The sequence below is a fragment of the Taeniopygia guttata genome, chromosome 4, assembly GCF_048771995.1.
Source record: "Taeniopygia guttata chromosome 4, bTaeGut7.mat, whole genome shotgun sequence".
Lineage (NCBI taxonomy): Eukaryota > Metazoa > Chordata > Aves > Passeriformes > Estrildidae > Taeniopygia > Taeniopygia guttata.
In genome coordinates, this window is record NC_133028.1 from 32,237,290 (window position 1) to 32,257,235 (window position 19,946).

At 38.6% G+C, this 19,946-nt stretch overlaps 2 protein-coding genes and 1 pseudogene across 6 annotated transcripts in view; 2 read left to right on the forward strand and 1 right to left on the reverse strand.

The window, feature by feature from the left end:
• Positions 1 to 502: 502 nt before the first annotated feature.
• Positions 503 to 1,814, forward strand: LOC100232776 (claudin-22). Its single transcript, XM_002189856.5, has one exon. It carries the CDS (start codon positions 947 to 949, stop codon positions 1,598 to 1,600), a length of 654 nt encoding a protein of 217 aa, XP_002189892.1. The 5' UTR covers positions 503 to 946; the 3' UTR covers positions 1,601 to 1,814.
• A 1,022-nt stretch (positions 1,815 to 2,836) lies between these two features.
• On the forward strand, positions 2,837 to 4,234 carry LOC115494971 (claudin-22-like; annotated as a pseudogene).
• Positions 4,235 to 4,298: 64 nt separating this feature from the next.
• The window catches only part of WWC2 (WW and C2 domain containing 2), a 95,982-nt gene continuing 80,334 nt past the window's right edge, over positions 4,299 to 19,946 (reverse strand). For all 5 annotated transcript variants that reach the window (XM_030271290.4, XM_072928347.1, XM_072928346.1 and 2 more), the window contains 5 exons: positions 18,393 to 18,557; positions 15,835 to 15,927; positions 14,487 to 14,729; positions 8,927 to 9,054; positions 4,299 to 6,983 (listed from right to left, as the gene is read on the reverse strand). In XM_030271290.4, the coding sequence (XP_030127150.4) occupies positions 6,917 to 6,983; positions 8,927 to 9,054; positions 14,487 to 14,729; positions 15,835 to 15,927; positions 18,393 to 18,557 (696 nt within the window). In that variant the 3' untranslated portion in view covers positions 4,299 to 6,916. The remainder of the gene's footprint in view (positions 6,984 to 8,926; positions 9,055 to 14,486; positions 14,730 to 15,834; positions 15,928 to 18,392; positions 18,558 to 19,946) is intronic.

Sequence of the window (19,946 nt, forward strand, 5' to 3'; positions counted from 1 at the left end):
CTTGCTTTGATCAGAAAGGTGTGCTAGGCATTCCTGGCCCCGGGAGCATTGAGTGCCAAATGTTGTAAGATACTAAGTGAATACTCTGTATGCCATCTGGGACATGGGTTTTAGGAAAGGGGACACTGAGCTGGTGTAAGTTGCTACCATGGTGTTGCTGAAATCCTGGGGCAGGTAAAGTTTACGCTGGCTTATGATCTGCCCAGGTTCATTATGGTGGAGAGGATGTCTAGGATTTCATTTTCTACGGTACTTTCACCATGCCCGTCTCCTTTTCCCCTTAAGAGTCTGTCAAAACAAAGCCCATTTTAAAAGAAATGAATGTAGAAAATGTGAAACATAAGGATCTTTTACAAAGTGTCTTTTACAGTGCTGGGTACATAAAACAGGGCAGTGGAAGATAAGCCATTATGTATGTTGAGGAAGCCTAAGAATAAAGATTATGGGCAAACAGTCTACCTTTCTTTACAAGGCCTTGATTTACATCCCTGAAATCTCAAATTTAGCTATTACAATGAAGTCCTGTTGCACACAGAGCTGCCTTTTTATCACCACTTAAAATCTAATTAATCCGTATTGAAGCACAAAGATTTCTGTTGTGTTTTAGGGTGAGGGGTCATAGAGCCCTCTTTGTTCATCCTCAGGCTTGTAATCATCAGGCATTGGGATATAATTTTACCAAGCAAATTGGAAGGTAACAGATCAAATCCTTATCAGAAAGCCTAACTCATGGTTTAGTGAAGTCCTTCGTCCTTTATGTGAAACTTTATATTCGTGAAGAACAAAAAAGTGTTTCAGAGCTTGCAAAGGGTTAATAACAAGGACTTATATTTGGGGCAGCAGAGACCTAAAATCATCACAGCTTCCACCATCACTTAAGGTAGCAGTTGGTACAGAACTGCTGGGGAGACCTTTCTCCTCAAGCTTTCAGGACTCTGCTCTTACAATGGCCTTAGTCTATCAACCAGTGATGCAATTAAGTGGCATATTGGTCTCTCTGTTGGGATGGGTTCTGTCCTGTCTCACCACCTACCTACCCCAGTGGAAAAACCTTAACTTGGAACTAAATGAACTGGAGATCTGGACCATGGGACTCTGGCAAGCTTGTGTTGTCCAGGAAGAAGGCGGAATGCAATGCAAGGACTTTGATTCTTTCCTAGCGTTGCCTCCAGAGCTCAGGATTTCTAGGATTTTGATGTTTTTTTCCAATGGATCAGGGCTTTTGGGCCTTTTGCTCTCAGGATTTGGGTTGGACTGTTTGAAAATTGGTGAAGGACAACAGGAACAAAAGAAACGGTTGTTGCTGTTTGGAGGAATGCTCTTCTGGATATCGGGGATTACAGCTATTGTCCCAGTTTCGTGGGTTGCCCATTCCACAGTCCAGGAATTTTGGGATGAGAATATACCAGATATTGTTCCCAGGTGGGATTTTGGGGAAGCGTTGTTTGTTGGCTGGCTTGCTGGATTTTGTCTTATACTAGGAGGATCCCTACTTAATTGCACAATCTGTTCTACTGAAGTCCATCAGTCTTCGGTCCATTATGCAGTAGCAGAACAGCAGGATCAGTGTCAATGCTTGGAAACTGAAACAAGGCCTTAAAATGGGAGGTTTTAAGCAGTACAGCAATACTGCCCTATCTTTTCCAAACCCTAGTGCAAGCCAGAAGCTTGTTCCAGTAGTAATCCAAAGGACTCTTTGTTATCCAGCCGATTTCCTAAATTTATGTCTGTTTTCACCATAAACTGGTATTGGAAGATGGTGTGTTTTCTCATCTGTGGAACTGCTTAAAACTGTTTCGCAGCAAAATGCTGAAGTGATCACAGACTGCAAAGAACAGGTGCTTTTGCTTTCTTAGCTGCACTGTAAAATCCTAAAAATGAATATGCATGTTGTCTTACAGCTTGGATTTTAACCAAAATGTGCTTCCTTTTTTATGTAGCCAGTGAAATAAGCCCTAAAGTTTGACTCCCTGTTGCAGTTTTCCACTTGACTGATGCAGTGACATATGAACTGAGAGGAGATTTCCAATCCTAAACAGTCTGAATACCTGCATTGCATCAAATCGTTTTTCTGTGTATTTGGAAATAGCAGGTTTCTGAAATTGTAGCAAGCTTTGCAACTGTCTTTTTGTGCATGGGGTATGATGGTGTGGGTGCTTAGATCCAGCAAGCTGTGTTTTTCCAGTCTGCCACATTAAACTGCCCATACAAGTTATTCTAAGTGTTGCTGGCACCTGAATATTTTATGCACCAAAAATAGGCTGAGAAATGCTGCTTTAAAAACCAGAAATACTGCTTTGAAAGCCTATCTTCCTCTGACACAGGTCTTGAGTCGTTATGCATCCTATCCAAGGTTCCTTAAGTTCTATTCAGTCATGTCTGGAACATGTTGCTATATATTTGATATTAAACATATGACATTTAACTGTCCACAAAGCAGACAGTATAATTTGTTCTAAGTGAAAGTGCATCAATGTGATATTAGAACTTGAAAACAAAATGTGAAATGCCAAAATCAGCAAAATGGCTGTAATGCTTTAACTGGTTGATGGAAAACCAAGTATATGCTTTTCTTAAAAAACCAAACCAAAAACTAATGACAAGTCAGCCCAGCTGTGGCCACACCATTCTGCCACTGCTTTACCACTCCATATCCCAGTCCTCTAAACACTGCACAGGGAACCAAGCAAGACAAAGCAGGAGGGAGGGGAGAAGTATTTCATGCTTCATAGAGCATTGTTTTAACCTGTGCTTATGTATGACAGAGTATGACAAAGAACTGAGCTGCACAGTGCCTGCAAAAGCCAATGGTTTGGTGCTTCTGTGATTGCAAAAAATGAACTTGGCAAGCAAACACAGGCTGCTTAACAGCTGTTAGGTGGATTTCTGTTGTCTGTGCTAGGAATGATTTTAACTGATACCTGTAACAACTTACCAGGCTGGAAAAATCTCAACTTAGACAGAAATGCACCAGAGCTTTGAAGCACGGGACTCTGGCAAATGATGTAGGAACACAGTGTAAAGATTTATATTCTTTCCTAGAATTCAAGATGTCCATTATTTTAGTAGCTACATAAAATGGATTAGGACTCCTGAGCCTTGTGATCTCTGGTCCTAGTTTGAACTGTCTAAAGATAGAGGATAGAGTGCAGAAGATAAGAAAAGCTTTTACTACTTGGAAGAATACTCCAGGTGATGTCTGGAGACCCTGTCCCTTGCTTACACTGTAATCCAGGAGATTTGGAATGACAGCATCCCAGAGATTCTGCCCAGATAGGAATTAGGGGATGCACTGTTCAGTGCTCTGTTTGGTGGATTTATTCTAATTCTAGGGGAATCTCTACTCCTCTCCACAATCTGTTTATCACCTGACCATCACTTACAAGAGCAGTATCCAATGGCAGATATACAAGATGCCCATCAGCATATGGAAATTAGAAATGGAAGACTTAAAAAAGGGCAGGTATCAGGTTTTCTGACATCTTGCTTGCATTACAGTAAGAGACAAAGACCTGCTGAACAGACAGGTTACTGTTTACAAGAGCGGGGGTGGGATTCTTTCTTAACAAGTAGTTCCTTTAATCACTCCTTACTTCCATTTTTAATTACATGAATTGATGAGCTATGGCAATCTAAGCCACCACTGTATTTCTCCCAAGTCTGATCAATGGCAGATTTTGTTTTTTGTGGTATGACTTGGGGGAGTGAGTATAAAATTTTTAATCTCTAGGCCTGCATGAAGACATGAGCATATTTTAAATGGCAGAACTCCTACTGGGGCTGCTTTATGTATTTTTTACAAAAAAAATGTTAGTTGAAGTCTGAAAGAGTTTGTATCACCAGTTCACCATGCACTACAAAAACCTAATGCAGTTCAACCTTAAATGAAGTTTGTTGGCCTGTATAATTTACAGTAAACTAAATGTTCTCAGACATGTAATGCAAGATACTCCATCGTGAGAGAGACAGAATACGACCACCTCTATCCCTGCCCAATCTCTCTCTCTATGGAAAGCCAGTATTTCTGGGCAATAATGAGCTGTTGTCTGGAGGAGACTCAACAATGTTCATTGCAGGTGTATTTTTTACTTCATGAATGTAAAGAACAAACTTCAAGTATATGAATTACTTTCCATATAACTTATCCTTACAGCTGTCAGTGACTGATGTGAACTTGCTATAAATTGCCATGATTTTACATTGACAAAACTGTAGCAGCCATCTGTTTCTGCAAAGACCATATAGAGAGATAGAAAAGCAATAAAATAATTAAATAAAACACTGGTCTGGAAAAGAACTTTGTTAAAAAATGTATTTTCCAATCACTGAAACACATGAAAAGTGCAGAGACAAGTTAATCTATGTAATGTACTTGCATACTCTTGCAGACAAAATTAGAACAGAAACACATTCAGAATATAACCTGATTAAATATTTAGTTCAGTCCTGAGCATTTGATATTTAATACAGTATAAACATAGCAATAGTAAAAAGAAAAATAATATTAAAATTATTTGTTTTCTATTACAATTTCTGCTAAACTTTGCTCATTTGGCTAAATATTCTTGTACCAGTAATATTTACTTTTTGATATATTCAACTGCACTGACATTGGTACCTGGCAATACAACTGATTACATTCGCTATACACTGCTGTGCAGAGTAAATTTCATTTCAAGAGTAATATTAATCACTTTACACTGATGGGAGTTTATTTGTATGTAATATTTTAGCTTATTCTATTGAGTGTTTCAAGTGTGACACACTGAATTAGTAAAAAAACCCCAAACTCCAAACCCAGAATTGTTAAAAGCTGCCAGTAAATATGTTCAACTTTACCAGTCTGGAAAATGAAGAGCATGAATATGTCTGTCTCTCATTTTTAAAGGAGTTTTGTAAGCTGAAGCCAGCAATACTCAAGTTTTGACTTCACCTTATGCTTACAAATCAGACAGTAATACTTTCTTTTGAAAATTATTCAACATTTGAGAAAAACCAGCTAACTGGGCAAGAATTTAAACACCTCTAAGTATTTTTCACAATAGCATCCTTAATGACAAATACTTTTATGGCCAGAACTGAACTATATTAAACAGAACATAAATAAGACTGTAAATAAATAAAAGAAAAATCATAAAGTAGACCTTAAACATCATCCTACAAACATATACCTTATATAATCAAATTGAGAAGTTGAAACTGTCAACCTTCATTTTACCTCTACATTAAATAATTCCAGATTTTTTTTTTTAATTGACCTTTCAAACATGAATGTTATCTCAAACCCAAGACACAAAAAACAAATGGGGCATTCATAAAGGGTGTTCAATCAGTCATCCTGCTCAAAATAGCATGTTTGGCTTTGTATTTCAATGAACTGATGTATCTGTGCATAAGAAAACCCTTGGGTGTTACACAGATCTGTCATTACAGAATTGTCACTTTGAATCTAAGACAGCTGCTACCATATTGTGGTTATATTGTTTCCATTTGCTCAGCAAGTAATTACAACATTTCTGAAAGATGAAGTTCATGCATGTGACTTGTTGCTTGGGGAAGAAAACTGTAGCCAGTGAATGAAATACATCTGAGTGCAACATACTAAGTAGAAAATGAAATATTTCTGTTCTCTACAATATCCACCTACTTACACAGTATCCACAGAAGATGACCCAACTGCTTTACCAAGATAGGGCTGCTTGAACACCTACATCCAATGTTCTGAACTTCTAACAGAAGGCATCCAAGTTGCCTTCTGATGAAGCAGCCTGCTAGGAAGAAGCATGTAAGCCATATTTGAAACAAGCTGTTCACATCTATTCATTAAATATGTGCACCCCCAACTGCATGCAGGGTCAATTGTGTATTTTAAAAGTTGTTATTTATTGTACCAAAATTCATGCAGACTTCTAGTAAGAAGCTTTTTCAGAAAAGGGTTTACCTTACCAATAGGACTTCTTTTATCTAAGTTAGCATGTCAGAGATTTTTTTTCTGGTATAAATACTTTCATGATGCATCTTCAGATCTGTAAACCTAGCACACTCCTTCATGTATTCCTAGCTGGCAATCAGACAGCCCCCTCGGACAAACAATTAACAGAGAAAAACTCTCTGTTTTAAGAGCACAGTGGGTATACTATTCCAATCTCAATGGTAGTATTATGAATTCAATTCATCCTGTTCAGAAAGCAGCTGCCCCTTTTGGTAGTCTCAAGGTAAGTTTTTAGGGTTACTTGTCTGCCTTGCCTTTCTCACTCTCCTGCAGATGCAAGAAACCTTTTAGTGCAGGTTAAAGTACTGTACATTCACAAAACTAAATTCTGAACTCCGTGTCTTCCTATAAAGTATTAAAAAACAAAACTAGAAGAAATTTATTTTCAGAAACAAAATTACATCGTGGATGATGAATCTAATCAGCAGCTATTGTGAGGCAGCCTGGATGTTTTGGAAAAGAGCTTGTGGTTAACTTTAAATTATAAAAGTTACACTCTTGTACAAAAGTATTGCATGGCAGAACAGCCATTTTCACAGTCTGCTCACATGAAAATAGTGAAAAGATAAACAATTGTCTGTTGAACATAATTTTTCTCAATGCAGTGCAGTTCAACAGGATACATGCTTAGTACTGCCTTTGTGCCTTTGTTCCATCTTTACAAAATAAAAACACAGATGCGATACACACAAACTGTACAAAATCAGCATCAGTATACCAAAATTAATCTACTTTGGTTTTCTGTTTGTTGGGGGTTTTTGTCATTTTTTAAGCTTACAACAATTCAGTTCACTGTATTTTACAAATAAACATATCAATAGTGAATGTAAAATAAAAGATCTTTGAAAGCACATCACTGGAACTACAAAGCTCATCTGAAAAAAGATGAACAAGTGGAAAAAACACTTCAATGAAAATGTATAATTATACATCATCAGCTGGAAGGGCTGGTATACTGATCTTTGCTCTTGTGAAGTATGCTATCTTCTCCCTGAAATGAGAAAAGAAAACAAGGGATTGTTTTTACCATTTGTGGCATGATTCCAATGTCATCTGCTGTAGAGTTGCTAATATTAAGACATAATTCTTTAAAACACATGTTTGGAAAATACACAGAAAATTTATTTACAACAAATGTGGCATTCTGACAAAATTGGCTTCTTATGCAGATTTATGAAAAGAGCAGTTCCAATTTTGAAAGAGAAAAAATACCAGTATTTCATTAATAACTGCAATAATAAGACTGAAATATTGTTCCAGTCACTGCATTTCCAATGATGATATTTTAAGTAGGGGGATGAGAAGGTAAAATAAATAATTTCATCCTGACATGGGAAAAGGCCAAGTGGGGAATAGTCATGTCTGGGCAAAACTCAGAGAAGCAGAATTGTCAACCCATTCTCCAGTTGCTTCCCCTGTGCTGTTACCGTCTCTGTCACCTATGAACTGAGACATTACTGAAGCATAACAAGTTTACACAGGGTTGCCTAGCAGCAGACTTGAAAGCAGAAGAGAAGTATTGGGGGCTTAAAAAATTAAAGCTTAGAAGAGTCATTCTTCTTGAGAGTTTTAAAAATGTCTCTCTGTGATTAGTCTGAGGCCACAGCACTGTAACAAGTCCAACTAGCAAGACATGCACAATTCAGCATCCAGAGGTAAGTATTTATGCAGAAGACTAAACCATGTTTTCCAGTGGAGAAGCTTGAGCTCTGAAGAACAGTAGCTCAGAGAGCAACATCAACCTAAATTGGCTTTCTCTTCCTAGTTGTGTGGTGACTAGAAAATAAAGAAAAATAGAGCCTTTTGATACCCTGAATGGGGTTTTAAGGCACTATTACATGTTCTTGTAGATTTAGGCAGCAGTCAGTCTGTGATGGCTCTTAAATGACCAGCACTGACCAAAACCCTTTCTCGAGACATACACAAAAAGTGAAATCTTCAGGATGCTCTGAATTTCAAATTGAAGATAAATAACTCAGCTGTAACACAGCTGAGGAACCCCTTTTCTTTCTATCTTGCTTTGATTCTGCATTTATGGTTTGCAATACATGCTGCCTCACAGGCCCTTACTTGCTTATGTATTTCTCCAACTGCTCACAAAAGAAGGTTAAAAAAAAAAGAAGAAAGTCACAGCAGCTGACTTAAATTTCCTATAAAGGAATCCAAAATTCAAACTTTAAAAATGTGTGGTAATTGACAAAACAAACCAAAAATAACTTGCAGTACTGTTTCTATGTGCAAGAGCAGGCACTGTATTTTTCCATCATTAGATGTAGATTTATTTCTATATAGAAGTGTAGCCTCCAGGCTGCAAGCCCTGCCACTTACTGCCCAGTCTTTTAGCAATTTAGACCAGTGAGAATTATGGTTTAAGATAAATAGTGTTCGTTCTGTCTTATGCTAAGCAAGAACACTTAATTGGTTGCTTCACAACCAAAAAGAGAAGGAAAACAAAACAGAGGAGGGATTCAAGATCTTTCTTAAATACTAAGTCTTGAGCAAGGCACAAGTAGTGGCTAATGAGTTTCCTGATAAGCTGTATCCTGTCCTGCTTTTCCTTGAGTGGCGATTTGTTTCAGGCCCTTGCCATCATCGGAAGAGCTCCCACGACTTAAAGCTCACTGTCAACCTGCTGTGGGTGAGGTGAGCTACAGCAAGAGTCACACACATACCTGCCTACAGCAGATGTCATACAGGGGTGTGACATTCCACTCAGCTTCCTCACCACCCTCTGAACTGCCACAGAGCAGGTCCCCGAAGCCTGGCCCTCTGACACTCCAACTTAGAGCCATATTAGAAATCTGTGATGTTTCTGGCAAGTCAAAGCCATGTGGACGTTTTACTAATACTACAGAACATGTCTGATTATACCTAGAAACAGTTCATGTTACTTCACTACATAAAAAAGAGCATGAAAAGCAGAACAGGCCATACCTGAATGACTGCACCTGCAGTGGCACTTTCTGGCTCTGCTCCCGTAGCCGGCACACATCCTTAGAAGCTTTCCTCATTAATTTCTCAGCACTTAAACCTTGTTTCTGCTCTTCTTTTGACTGTTCCACCTGTATCAAGAAAAACAAATGTATTTTGCTAATAATGAACAATTACTTGTTTCAAAGAAGTGAGATGCTTCTGTGTCAAGGAAAACACTTGGCGGTGTCAGTACTTTTGGGCTCAATGATATTAAAGGTCTTTTCCAGCCTAAATGAATCTATGATAATCCCTATGTAAAAGGTCAGCAAGATAAAAGACTGATATTACAAGCCTAAGCCATGGCTGCAAAATAAGATAATGGGGCTTTTCCTAAAAATAAGTAGAGCAAATTCTGTGCCATCACAGGTGGCTACTAGGTTTTGTAAATACTGATATTTCTTAGAGCTGTAGTTAGACAATACCTAATGTTGTATGAGCACATGTTTATCCAAGCATCTTTTTAGAACTGCAAGCCACTGATTCTCATCCCATATAAAATACTTTTATTTCCTGATAAAAACTCTCAGGAAAGTTGCCTATACCTACTCTAAAGTGACTGACAGAAAAAAATAGGGTAGGTGTGCTCTCAAAATACATTTTCAGGTTTTGTTGACCATGTTAGCAAGGAACATGAACTTCTGTGCCTTTATTCATGACATAGAACCTATTTTGCACAAGACTAACTTCTTTCATTTGCATTGCAGAGGTGTAAAAGCCAAGGCAAGTGAACAGAACACCAGTGGTAACAAGAGATCAAAGGTCTTTTGTGAGCACTGCTGAGGAGTCCATACCCCACAGTAAGTGACTGAATTTCTGTACCTCAGTATTGCCAGCTCTATTACTTATGTTTTTACGAAGCATCAACAGGACAGCTGCAGCTATGCCATGCACCATTTCAGCAAAAAAAAAAAAAAATGCTATTAATAGCTGTGCTTTGGCTTTAAAAACTTTATCAAGGGTTTCTGAATATCCAGTAATTTGAACAGTGACTCTTTTTAGGTGGGCAGCCACCTGAAATTCTTAGATAAATGATTCCCCCTCACACACAGGTGAGTTCTATAACAAATGCATTGTCACCCACATCACATGTGGGGTCCATGGTGTGGACAGTGCTTTTCTAGACTGCAGAGGCTGTCAGACAAATATTATTTATTGTATTTTGAATTTTGTCAGCCATCAAATTTCGATAGAAGCAGTTCACATTTTTAAACAGCTATAAAGTTGTAGAGACTTTAATTTTTGATCTTCAGAGACTTGAAAATGCTGTTCATTACCTCAAATTAAAATACATTTGCAAGCCTGAAACAGCAATCTTCAAAGCTAGTTTATGACTTAGAAGTTCATATTTCAATTCTGAATTCAACCCAGTAGACTCCTAAACAACAAAACCAACTAATTCAAAAGAGCTATTCCATACTATCAGTTTCATATTGGGTAGTTATAAGAAAGCTGCTCACAGCAGGATAGTGGTACCCTCTGTCTGTTGAAACACACTCTGGTTTCTATATGAAAGTATTTTACATGAAAGAGAACCACCCTTTCAAAAACTCACTCAAAATCCAGTCAGCTTGTACTGCTGTTAACTTCTTCAGTCTCCAACTCAAAAATAGCTATGATTTTAAAATTAAATTAATCTATAAATATTGTTTCCTTTATTAGTTAGTGAGCATAAATTTGCAATCTACAATTGGTAATGTCTCAATTAATTTTATGGATGTCACTGGCCATATGTTTTACTAGCTTCCCTAATTAATATTTACCATCAAAGCACTAAACATACAATATTCCAAAATTTTCTAATTTTATTATTTCCCTAACTATACATGAGATTCTTGTGATTACTGCGTTTCAGGTTTAAAAGCATAGATGACCTGTTTTCATACTCCCTATTACAATGTATTCTTTTTTCATCTTTAAATCCATTAATTTTTTCAGGATGCTCTAAGAGAAACCTGGATTTCAGCCCAGCGTCTCTAGTAATACGCATATGAGAAGGTATGTACATGACCAGGTTTATATTTACATTATGTTTTTTCAGTAGTTTATATAAAATACAGAAAATCACACTAATACAAGGGCCAGACATTCAGTAAGTCCTCAAATCTGGCACATTTTGTGGTGATGTACCCCCCACCCTGGCAACAGCATGATCTCAGATTCTGTAAATGACCTGAAAACACTCATTCATTACACTTATCTACCAAATGTAAGTGTCAGATAGGAATCTCTCTTTCTGTGCTTAGCTTAAGCTTAAGTTAGTTTAAGATGACAAAGAAGAAACATTATCAAAATTAGAGCTGAAATACTATTTCCTGCCTTGTTCTTCCATGGGTTTTGTATAGAAAAAACTGAATCCAAAGAAAAACTAACTGTGCTAAATACAAAATCACTGGGACAAGGACATACTTATTGGAATTAATGACATGGTTATATATTACCTCAATATAAATGATGTACTAAAAAGAAATAAAGAAGATATTTACAGGAATCTTTTTTGGATATAAACAGCAGTAGTACTTCAGAGGACACTAGGTGTCCAAAAACTTACTTGTATGAGAATTTAAGACTCAAACTTTGAAACACTATGATTTCTCACAAACATCCAATGTAAACAGGAGAAAATGCTTCTGGTGCATGGAATTATCTTTGCTTTCTGATCTGCAGGTATTAGTGGGCATTAGATGCTTGTTGCACTTAGGAAGGTGTGGAAGGAATGAGAGGGAAGGTATGGAGTCTGTGGATCTGGCTTCAAGCAGAGTAACTAACTGTGCTAGCAAGCACCCACTGATTTTTAACATCCCCCACATCTGCAGTTTCATTTTTCACTTCAGACTCTCTCAATTTCTCTGGCGTTTCCAGCTGCTGCATTAGTCTGTGCCATTATAATGCCTGCAGGATCTAAGAAATAATCTATGACAATATTCTCTAGGCTGCTGTGTTTTGCTAACCCAAGGGGAAACACTGACAGCACAGTACAGAACTCTCAGGGTTGTTTTGCTCCGCAGGGAAAGGCTGCAATGATTTTAAGGGTAGAAATATTTCTAGAAACTTTGTAAGCACCCTTCAAAGAGGTGGAGTGACTGTAATCATTGTTCTGACTTTTACCTCGGGAAGGAGGACTTAAATGCTGTGCTACTGCCTGCATATATTTTAGGAATGTGTGGAATGTGTATTATTACCCTTATCCCTCACCAGTGTGTGTAACAGTGTTGATCACTGACACCAGCCATACAAAATGTGACAAACCTACCCTCTGCCTTGGAAGAGCTAGCTGAAATAAAGCACAAATCCAAAGGATTCATAATATGAAATGTTGCAGAGGCATACTCTGTTCTAGAGGGAACGGTTTCAGAATGGGAGTAGTTTTAAATTAAACACTCAGAAAATATAATTTCTATCCTGCATCCAGTATTAGACATAAACTATGAAATTCCACATAAATTTAGCTATGCTTCTTTTCTATAGGTTACTATTTCTATGGGTTAAAGCTTGGATCAAATTAATACAATGAATTCACATGGTAAAAACCAATACAGTTACACTAAGTTTAAACATGCACTATCTTCCACCATTTTGTCCAATGTTTTTCAGAACACTCATCAGTGTTCACCCTAAACTCTGCTAGTGTTTTATAGTCATTGTAGTACTCCACTAACTATAGCCAAAAATAGATGCCAAAAGAGGGCCCAGAAGACACAACAGGACATAAATGTAGAACTGGGAGAGCATGCTGGGGAGAAGTTTAATTTCCTATGGTATCAGTCAAGGACTTCTTGAAATATGTGGTGCCATTACATGAATTTTTCTACTGTGAATTTAGCCAATCCATAAATTAATAATTTTTTTAACCTATGCAAACTTGCAGCACTCAGTGTTTTATTGAAAACATTTTTACAGCTTCTGAATGTCATGCTATGTTTGCTTGCATTTAACTTGCCATCTGTTCAATTTGCTACTTCTTGGAGAATACAAGACCATGGTTAGTATGGACTTCAGTTGTAGCTACTTAGCTGTTCCTTACACAGAAGTTGTTTCCTCCCTTGACCATCCTTGTTGACTCTCTGTCATTTCATAATTCACTTTGAAAGAGAAACTAGAAATGAACTGTTTATGGTAGCATAATAATACTTAGACCTTAAGGCAATGATACCTTTTGTTCCAAGTATTTTTCTTAGCAATTCCTGTCTTATTTGCTTTTTGACATCTGCTGGTCCTGTGATGTTTTTGCTTTGTCTCTGTATGTGGAATACCTAATTCCTAACATTTCCTAACAAAGAGCTAAGCTTTGTAAATGTAAATATTAGGATCATCCTTTCCTCATCTGCACAAGTCTATTTACTGACATTTAGTTTAAAAAAAACAAAATAACAGAACCAACAACTAATGCTTACACCTGAGGAGGGCCTCTGCACCTTGTTAAAACATTCAATTTTTACAACTCTGAATAACCTGGTGTATCAAAACAATAGTCTCTATCAACCATAAAGAGCTAAGGAGCAGAGATCCCTCCTGGCAGTCACTCACAACCTTCCCTCATTGATATGATGTACATTGACTGACTTGGATGGGAAGGAGGCTCCAGAAGGTGTCTACTCCAACCTCCTGTTCACAGTAGATGATGCCAGAGCTGAGTAGTCAGGGTCTTGACCAGTTAGATTTAGAATACCTCCAACTGTGCAGGTTGGGTGGGTTTGTTTTACTTTTTTTACTTGGTTGAGTTTTTAATGCCTCCAACAACCTCTCCAGGGCCCTATTCCAGTTGATGATCTCCATAATGCTTTAAAAAACCAAACATCCTCCCAAAAAAACATAATAAACCCCCCACAACATCTAACTTTATGTATCTTATTGGAATTTTCCATGTTCCAGTTTCTTACTGTTGAATCTCATTCTTCTATCCTGTTTCTTGTCTTTTAATCATGTGGCAGCATCCCACTATGTTATGGCAGTGCATTTATACTTGTACTGTTTGAGAGACCACCATATAGAGAACAGAATTTGGCTTTCCTTTGCCAAAACTAGAACAAGTATGTCCTGCATGAAGAAATAAGCCAGTGCCTTTTCCCCATGGCCCAACCACTCTTAAGTAGAGGCAATTGCCCCTTCTACCTGCTACAAGCATCTTTTGGCTACAAGTTCTGTGCAGACTGCAAAGCAACTGATGCTGAGGGACAGAAAGTACATCCAAGTCTTTAAAAGCATGGCTGGGATGTGAGAGTTCTAAATTAAGTTTTAAGTAAATGCTATTTTACTACACCAACCATAACTCCAAATAATAGAGTTTCTAATGTGACTTATTGAAGTATTTAGAGGGCACTAGGAAAATGTTACCTCAAATTCTACGTTTAATGTTGCAGTATTGATCAATAAAGAAACAGTTTACACTGTGTAATTCAGAGATATAATTAGTCAAATGTGAGCTTCTGTAAAAACCTTTTAACATCATTGAACAAATTCTGTAACAAATTTATATCAAAGGTAGGGGCATACTTACTCACACATATGTGAATGCTGCTCATACCTGTTTTTCAGCTTGTTTCAAGAGTTTCTGGAAACGTTCATCCTCTAGCACACACAGAGGAAGATCTGCCTCTCCTCTACCTTTCATTTCCTCAAGCTTCTGTTTAAGGTCCCGCAAGGCCCGGAGCTCGTCGTTCAGACGATTCTGTCTTGTGCGTGACACCTGGAGGTCCAGCTCCAAGTCCAGGGAAGTGCGCATGGGGCACTCTTGCGCAGCTCTTCGCATGATGGGCTGGCAAACAGGCTGAGTCGTTTGGGAAACAGAACAGTAAAAAATAATACCTGGAGAGGCTGCTGGAGGGTTTGACATACTGCAGTTAGAAAAGCTCAAATATTCTGAGGATTGCGGGGCGGGGGGGGCGGGAGTGGCATTTATCAGTCTTTTTTTCTGAAGTAAAAAAATTCACCTATCCTGGAATTTTTATTTAGTCACTAGCTAAAAATAAATGCTCCAACCAAATGCACAATGATATATTTAAGGTTAAAAACGAAAAACCCGTTCTGATCCCTGGGGTGACACTGCTGGGAGACACAACACTACACGGAATTCCCCACAGATGTTAACTACCTTATTTATTTTTGTAAATATTTGCTTTTTCAAGGTCTAACCAAACACATAATGTTACAAACTCCGTAAACATGCACTTCTTCAGCATATTTCACATTATTTACTGTCCTTTCACAATGACTTTTCACTTAAGTAAGTCAGGCAGGAGAAGCCATCTTGGACTATTCAGTATCCCAGACTTTCTTTCTTATGCAAAATGTATCCTACGTCCTGGTAACAAGGCTTCCAAAGGACAATTTTTCTAGTTACAATTAAGATTAAAATATAACTCTCTAAATTCATGTAAGAATGAATTTCATACCAGAGAATCTTACTCTCTTGTCCTTCAATCCTTTTGCTACTTGAATACTTTGGTGGAACATCAATTCCCTTTAAAAGGACATCTAAATCCTTGAAATCTTCACCAAATTTACTTAAGATGTATATTGCTGGTATTGACTTTTGTGCAGCATAGGCCACCTTGTGTCGCGCTCTTTAACACAGATCCCTTTGACAGTAACTCAAGTTCAACGAGAAATGCCATGATGCTGAGCATCAGCATCTTGCTGCTGGCTTCAAGCCACGACTAAAACAATACAGGCTTTGTTGGAGGTGAGCTGACATTGGACTTAGACCACTATGTTGATATTTCAACATGAAACTATAGGGCAGAACTGTGGTACTTGTGTTGCTTTTGCTGAAATACTTGAAATAAAGTATATCCTTGATGTCATTTGGTATTCCCAGTGTCCCCCAACTTCATTTTAAACTACATCCAGCATCCAGGTAACACAGCACATACCCGTTTAACTCTCAGGCTCCGTCGTTCTGTGGCGTTTCTCACAAAGAGCGACTTCTTGGCTAGTGTGGAGCTGTCGCTGTCGCTGCGATTCAACTGCCAAAATGTACACAACAAACAGACATAAAGCACCTTCATATGCAAATACACCTGCACTGGTAGAACCAGTCAGGGAACCTCAGCCTTTATATACACGTAGGTCATATTCTTAGTATAAAGTTAACAAGTTTGCAACTAGAAAAAGCATCTACTCTAAAATTAGAATCCTACAGCAAGACAACCATTGACCTTACTGAATGAATAGTAAGGCTCTTTAGGAATGCAAGGAAGGTAACTATGGTTATTAAGTACTGACAAATCATTGTCTGGTTGCAGATACAAACTAGGGATTTCACTTACCTGGGGCAGGCTTTTAACAAATTTACTACAGGGAAGGTAAATTACTGTAGACATGCACCTGTCCAACAAGTGGTATTTTTGTATTGTTGTTAATTGCAACAAGCAAAGGTGTGCCTACAGCTTCCTTCAGAAGCACTTCTTGCTTCTTAAAATTATGTGCCACAGCTCGACAGCAGCTTCTTCATAACTTTATTTTTCATACACATCAGTGCAGAATGATTTTTAGGTGTATTAGCATCAATAGGTGGTCAGAAGCATCTCTCTGCAGAATATGTATTTTAACTCTTCAGGAAAGGACAAGAAAAGGAATCATTCTGCTAACATTTCAGTAAGCAAAGGCAGGGCCCTAAAGTGTGCTTACATAGGGCTGACTGGGAGCTGGGGGTCAAAAATACAACCACTTGCAATACAAAGTACACCTCTTGAGAGACAATCCGTCTTTTCACAATGAGCCATTACTGGGAGCTCACTCCTTGATACAGAGAGGCGGCCATTGTCACTAATGTTCTTTAGGCACTTTTCAAGGGACATTCTCCAAAGCACCAACAGACTTTGGTTCTGTCTATTAGGCCTCAAAGATCTCTGTTTTCTGTAACATCAGAGGTGCTCTCTTAAAGCCAGGCCATCTCTTCTGATTAGAGAGCAGCTGGCACTTCACCAGAGTGTGTCCAACAGGCGCTTTCCTCTCGTACAGCAGCATAATGCAAGGAAGGCTGGATATGCCCATGGTACAAGCTGGGGACTGGGACTGGGGACTCTTCAGCCCTCTTTGTGAACTGGGATGCAGCTACAGTGCCCACTCTGGAGCCCCCAGCAGTGGGCAACAAGTGTTTCTGACACTGTAAATGATATATCTGCAAACATGTTCTTTTCACAGGGTACTTTGCTTCCAGGCAATACCACACACAATGAGAAACAGAATGGTTTGTTCAAGGCAATTTTTTTTTTTTATTCTGGCTCTTGGCAGCAGGTATGTAGCAGTGTTCAAAGCTACAAAAGCCCAATGCTTTTCCAGTTGCAAAACCCTCTCAAGTTTACACTAATCAAGCTACTAAAACAACTTGTTTTACTTCCTGTTGAAGACCTACATAGGCAGCAGGCTAAGGTGATTTTTTTTGTCAATAATAAATTCCAGCACAGGAACTAAGATGAAGGCTAGCTTTTGAATTCATCCAATAATGTATTCAAATTATGTAAAGATTGTTAGAAAACAATCTGCTATATTTCATTCTGGAGGGTATATGGAATAGTTATTTAAGTATGTAGGTATTGACTAAAGATTTTTTTTTAGGCCAATAAGAATCACAGAGAAGTGATGAACATTAATGTTCTCAAATGATTAAGGCAAATGCCTCTAACTGAATTGGGGAATTAAAGCATAAGTATTACTTAAAAAAAAAAAACCATACTTGTATGAATAACCTGTAGAAACTAAAGATAAACTGCCTTTTCTAGGGTATCTGTAATTAAAATCTATAGAGCTGTTAGTCCAGGCTTAAATCTTTAAACGTATGATTTTCATAGTTAGTTTAGTAGCAGCAAGACTTACAATTCAAATTTTTTTTTCTTTTTCCATGCTACTGTAAATCTAGAGAGACTGGAGAACTTAGCTGCCAAATCCATGTTTAAAACCCAGCCCTGAGGCAGTGTTTGCACATCTTTCAAAGATGCAATTACAGCAGGATTTGGGCTGCCTAGGTTTAAAACCAGTTGAGATACAAAGCAAGATTTAAAATTGATGACTGAGCTCTTTCCACACTGTTACCCTTAAATGGTTGCATTATTAAAATATGGTAATGCAATGGCATTTTACAGTGAATGCTATTTCATGTTGTAACAAATTGTTTTGCTGTGAGAGTGCTGGAGTTGCTGACGTGCAGGGAAACACTTTTTGCAGAGAGCCAGCATAGGCATCTGTGTTATTTCTCTCCAATAGGATGTATTTTTTGCCCTAGCAGAGGTGTTTTGCAAGAGTATGCAACTCTGCTGAAAGTCAATTCTACTATACATCAGCTCAGATAGGGAAGGACTCTAGAGAAAGCACAGGCTCTGCCTCTTGCAGGGAAAATCAGTACATGACTCAGTGTCATTAGTGCTCATTCCCAAGAAGCTAAATGACTCTTTGGTTAATAGCTCTTCATTCCAAGTGTCTTTCCTCTTACCCTGCAGATGTATTGGTTCCGCTCGCCTGGAGAGAAGGTTTGGGAGCGCACTATCATGCTGTTCCTGACAAAGGGACGCTGTCTGGAGCTCCAGCTGGCTCTGTCCTTGGGTCGGACTGCTGTGCTCTCTTTAACCAGTTCCTCAGTGTTAGTCTCTTTATCAACCTATGAAAAGGAATTTAATGGAAAAGACTTACTATAACCAGACACGTGCCCCCACATAGTTTCTGTGCCTTCAGACTTCACAAGCATCCTCATTACCTTGTGGTGAATGGAAAAAGACGAGTGGCAAAAAGCATTGTGCATTTACAGAGAAGCTATCCTAAGTAAAGAAACGCAAAATTCCCAAGAGGCTTAAGAGTGTGTGGAGAGGCTTTGAAGGTACTCTTTGTAGCCAGTAAAGCCAAAGCTTTTGCAGAAAGGCCTTTGCTGCTTGGCAGATGGTTTGATGCAAACACAGTGCAAGTAGTGTTTTGCTTTGCCATTTGCAGTCATTATGATTATTGCACATTTATATTTACTTTGTTTGGTATTTGCAGAAGAGCAAGGTGCTGCCATGCCAGAGATGGTGCCTGTGCACACTGAAAGGGGGCAGCTGGGAAAGTTACACTGCTCAGGTCCTTCCAGATGTACTGCCACACATCCCCAAACCTCAGCAGCAGGTCTGCTTTATGCGATCTCCAGAGCTTCACCAGCCTTGGAACCCAGGGATAAGACACTGCTGGCTGCTGTCCCTCAGCACAGCCTACTGCCTACTAGAGCTGTCCCACATGTGCCAGAGGGAGCCTCAAGTGGCCCCATCCTCAGGGGTGGCACAGCCTGTGTTTACTTCCATGCTGCAATCATCCTGGCTGCTGGGCTAGACCAAGCTCTGCAGCAGCTGGAACATTCAATGTAACTGATGTGCAATGGGACTTTCTCTTCAACTTGGATAATTTGATGAGGTTCATGGTTTTAACAGTGCAGGTGATAAATAGTCACCTAAATAGCACAACAGCATCCCCGAGAGCATGTGGCATACAGAGATCTATGCTGTGTCTGGCTCTGCAGTGCAGACTGCTGTCTTTCACTCATTGTCTGGGTCCACCCAGCCCAGGCTTAGCAAAGCGCTTGTGTGCGTGTCTAACCTTCACATGTCGTCCTTGCCGTCTCCCCTTGCCGAGTTAGGGCTTTGATCTATATTTACTTGCTACCCAGCAGACTGTCAGTCCTTTTAATACCACAGCCTTAGCTCATTTGGCATCTTGCCACATTAATTGGAAGTTAATTACAGTTTCCAGCAAGTCCACTGAGATGTTAAACTTTTGTATTGTCACAAAGTTGAAGGAACAGGATGTCACTCCTTGTCTTTTCATTTCTGCTATTTTATAGAACTTGTGGGTTTAAAACATGCAACAGTGTTTTTATTAAGATGCAGAAATATTCTAAAAATTTTATTTTTGAGAGTGTGCTACACATCAGGGATATGTTTACTAAACATTTGCTAAAAGTGCTTTCAGGAAAGTGGAATATAATTTAAAAAACAACAGTTACCAAGAACTTGGAATTAGAATT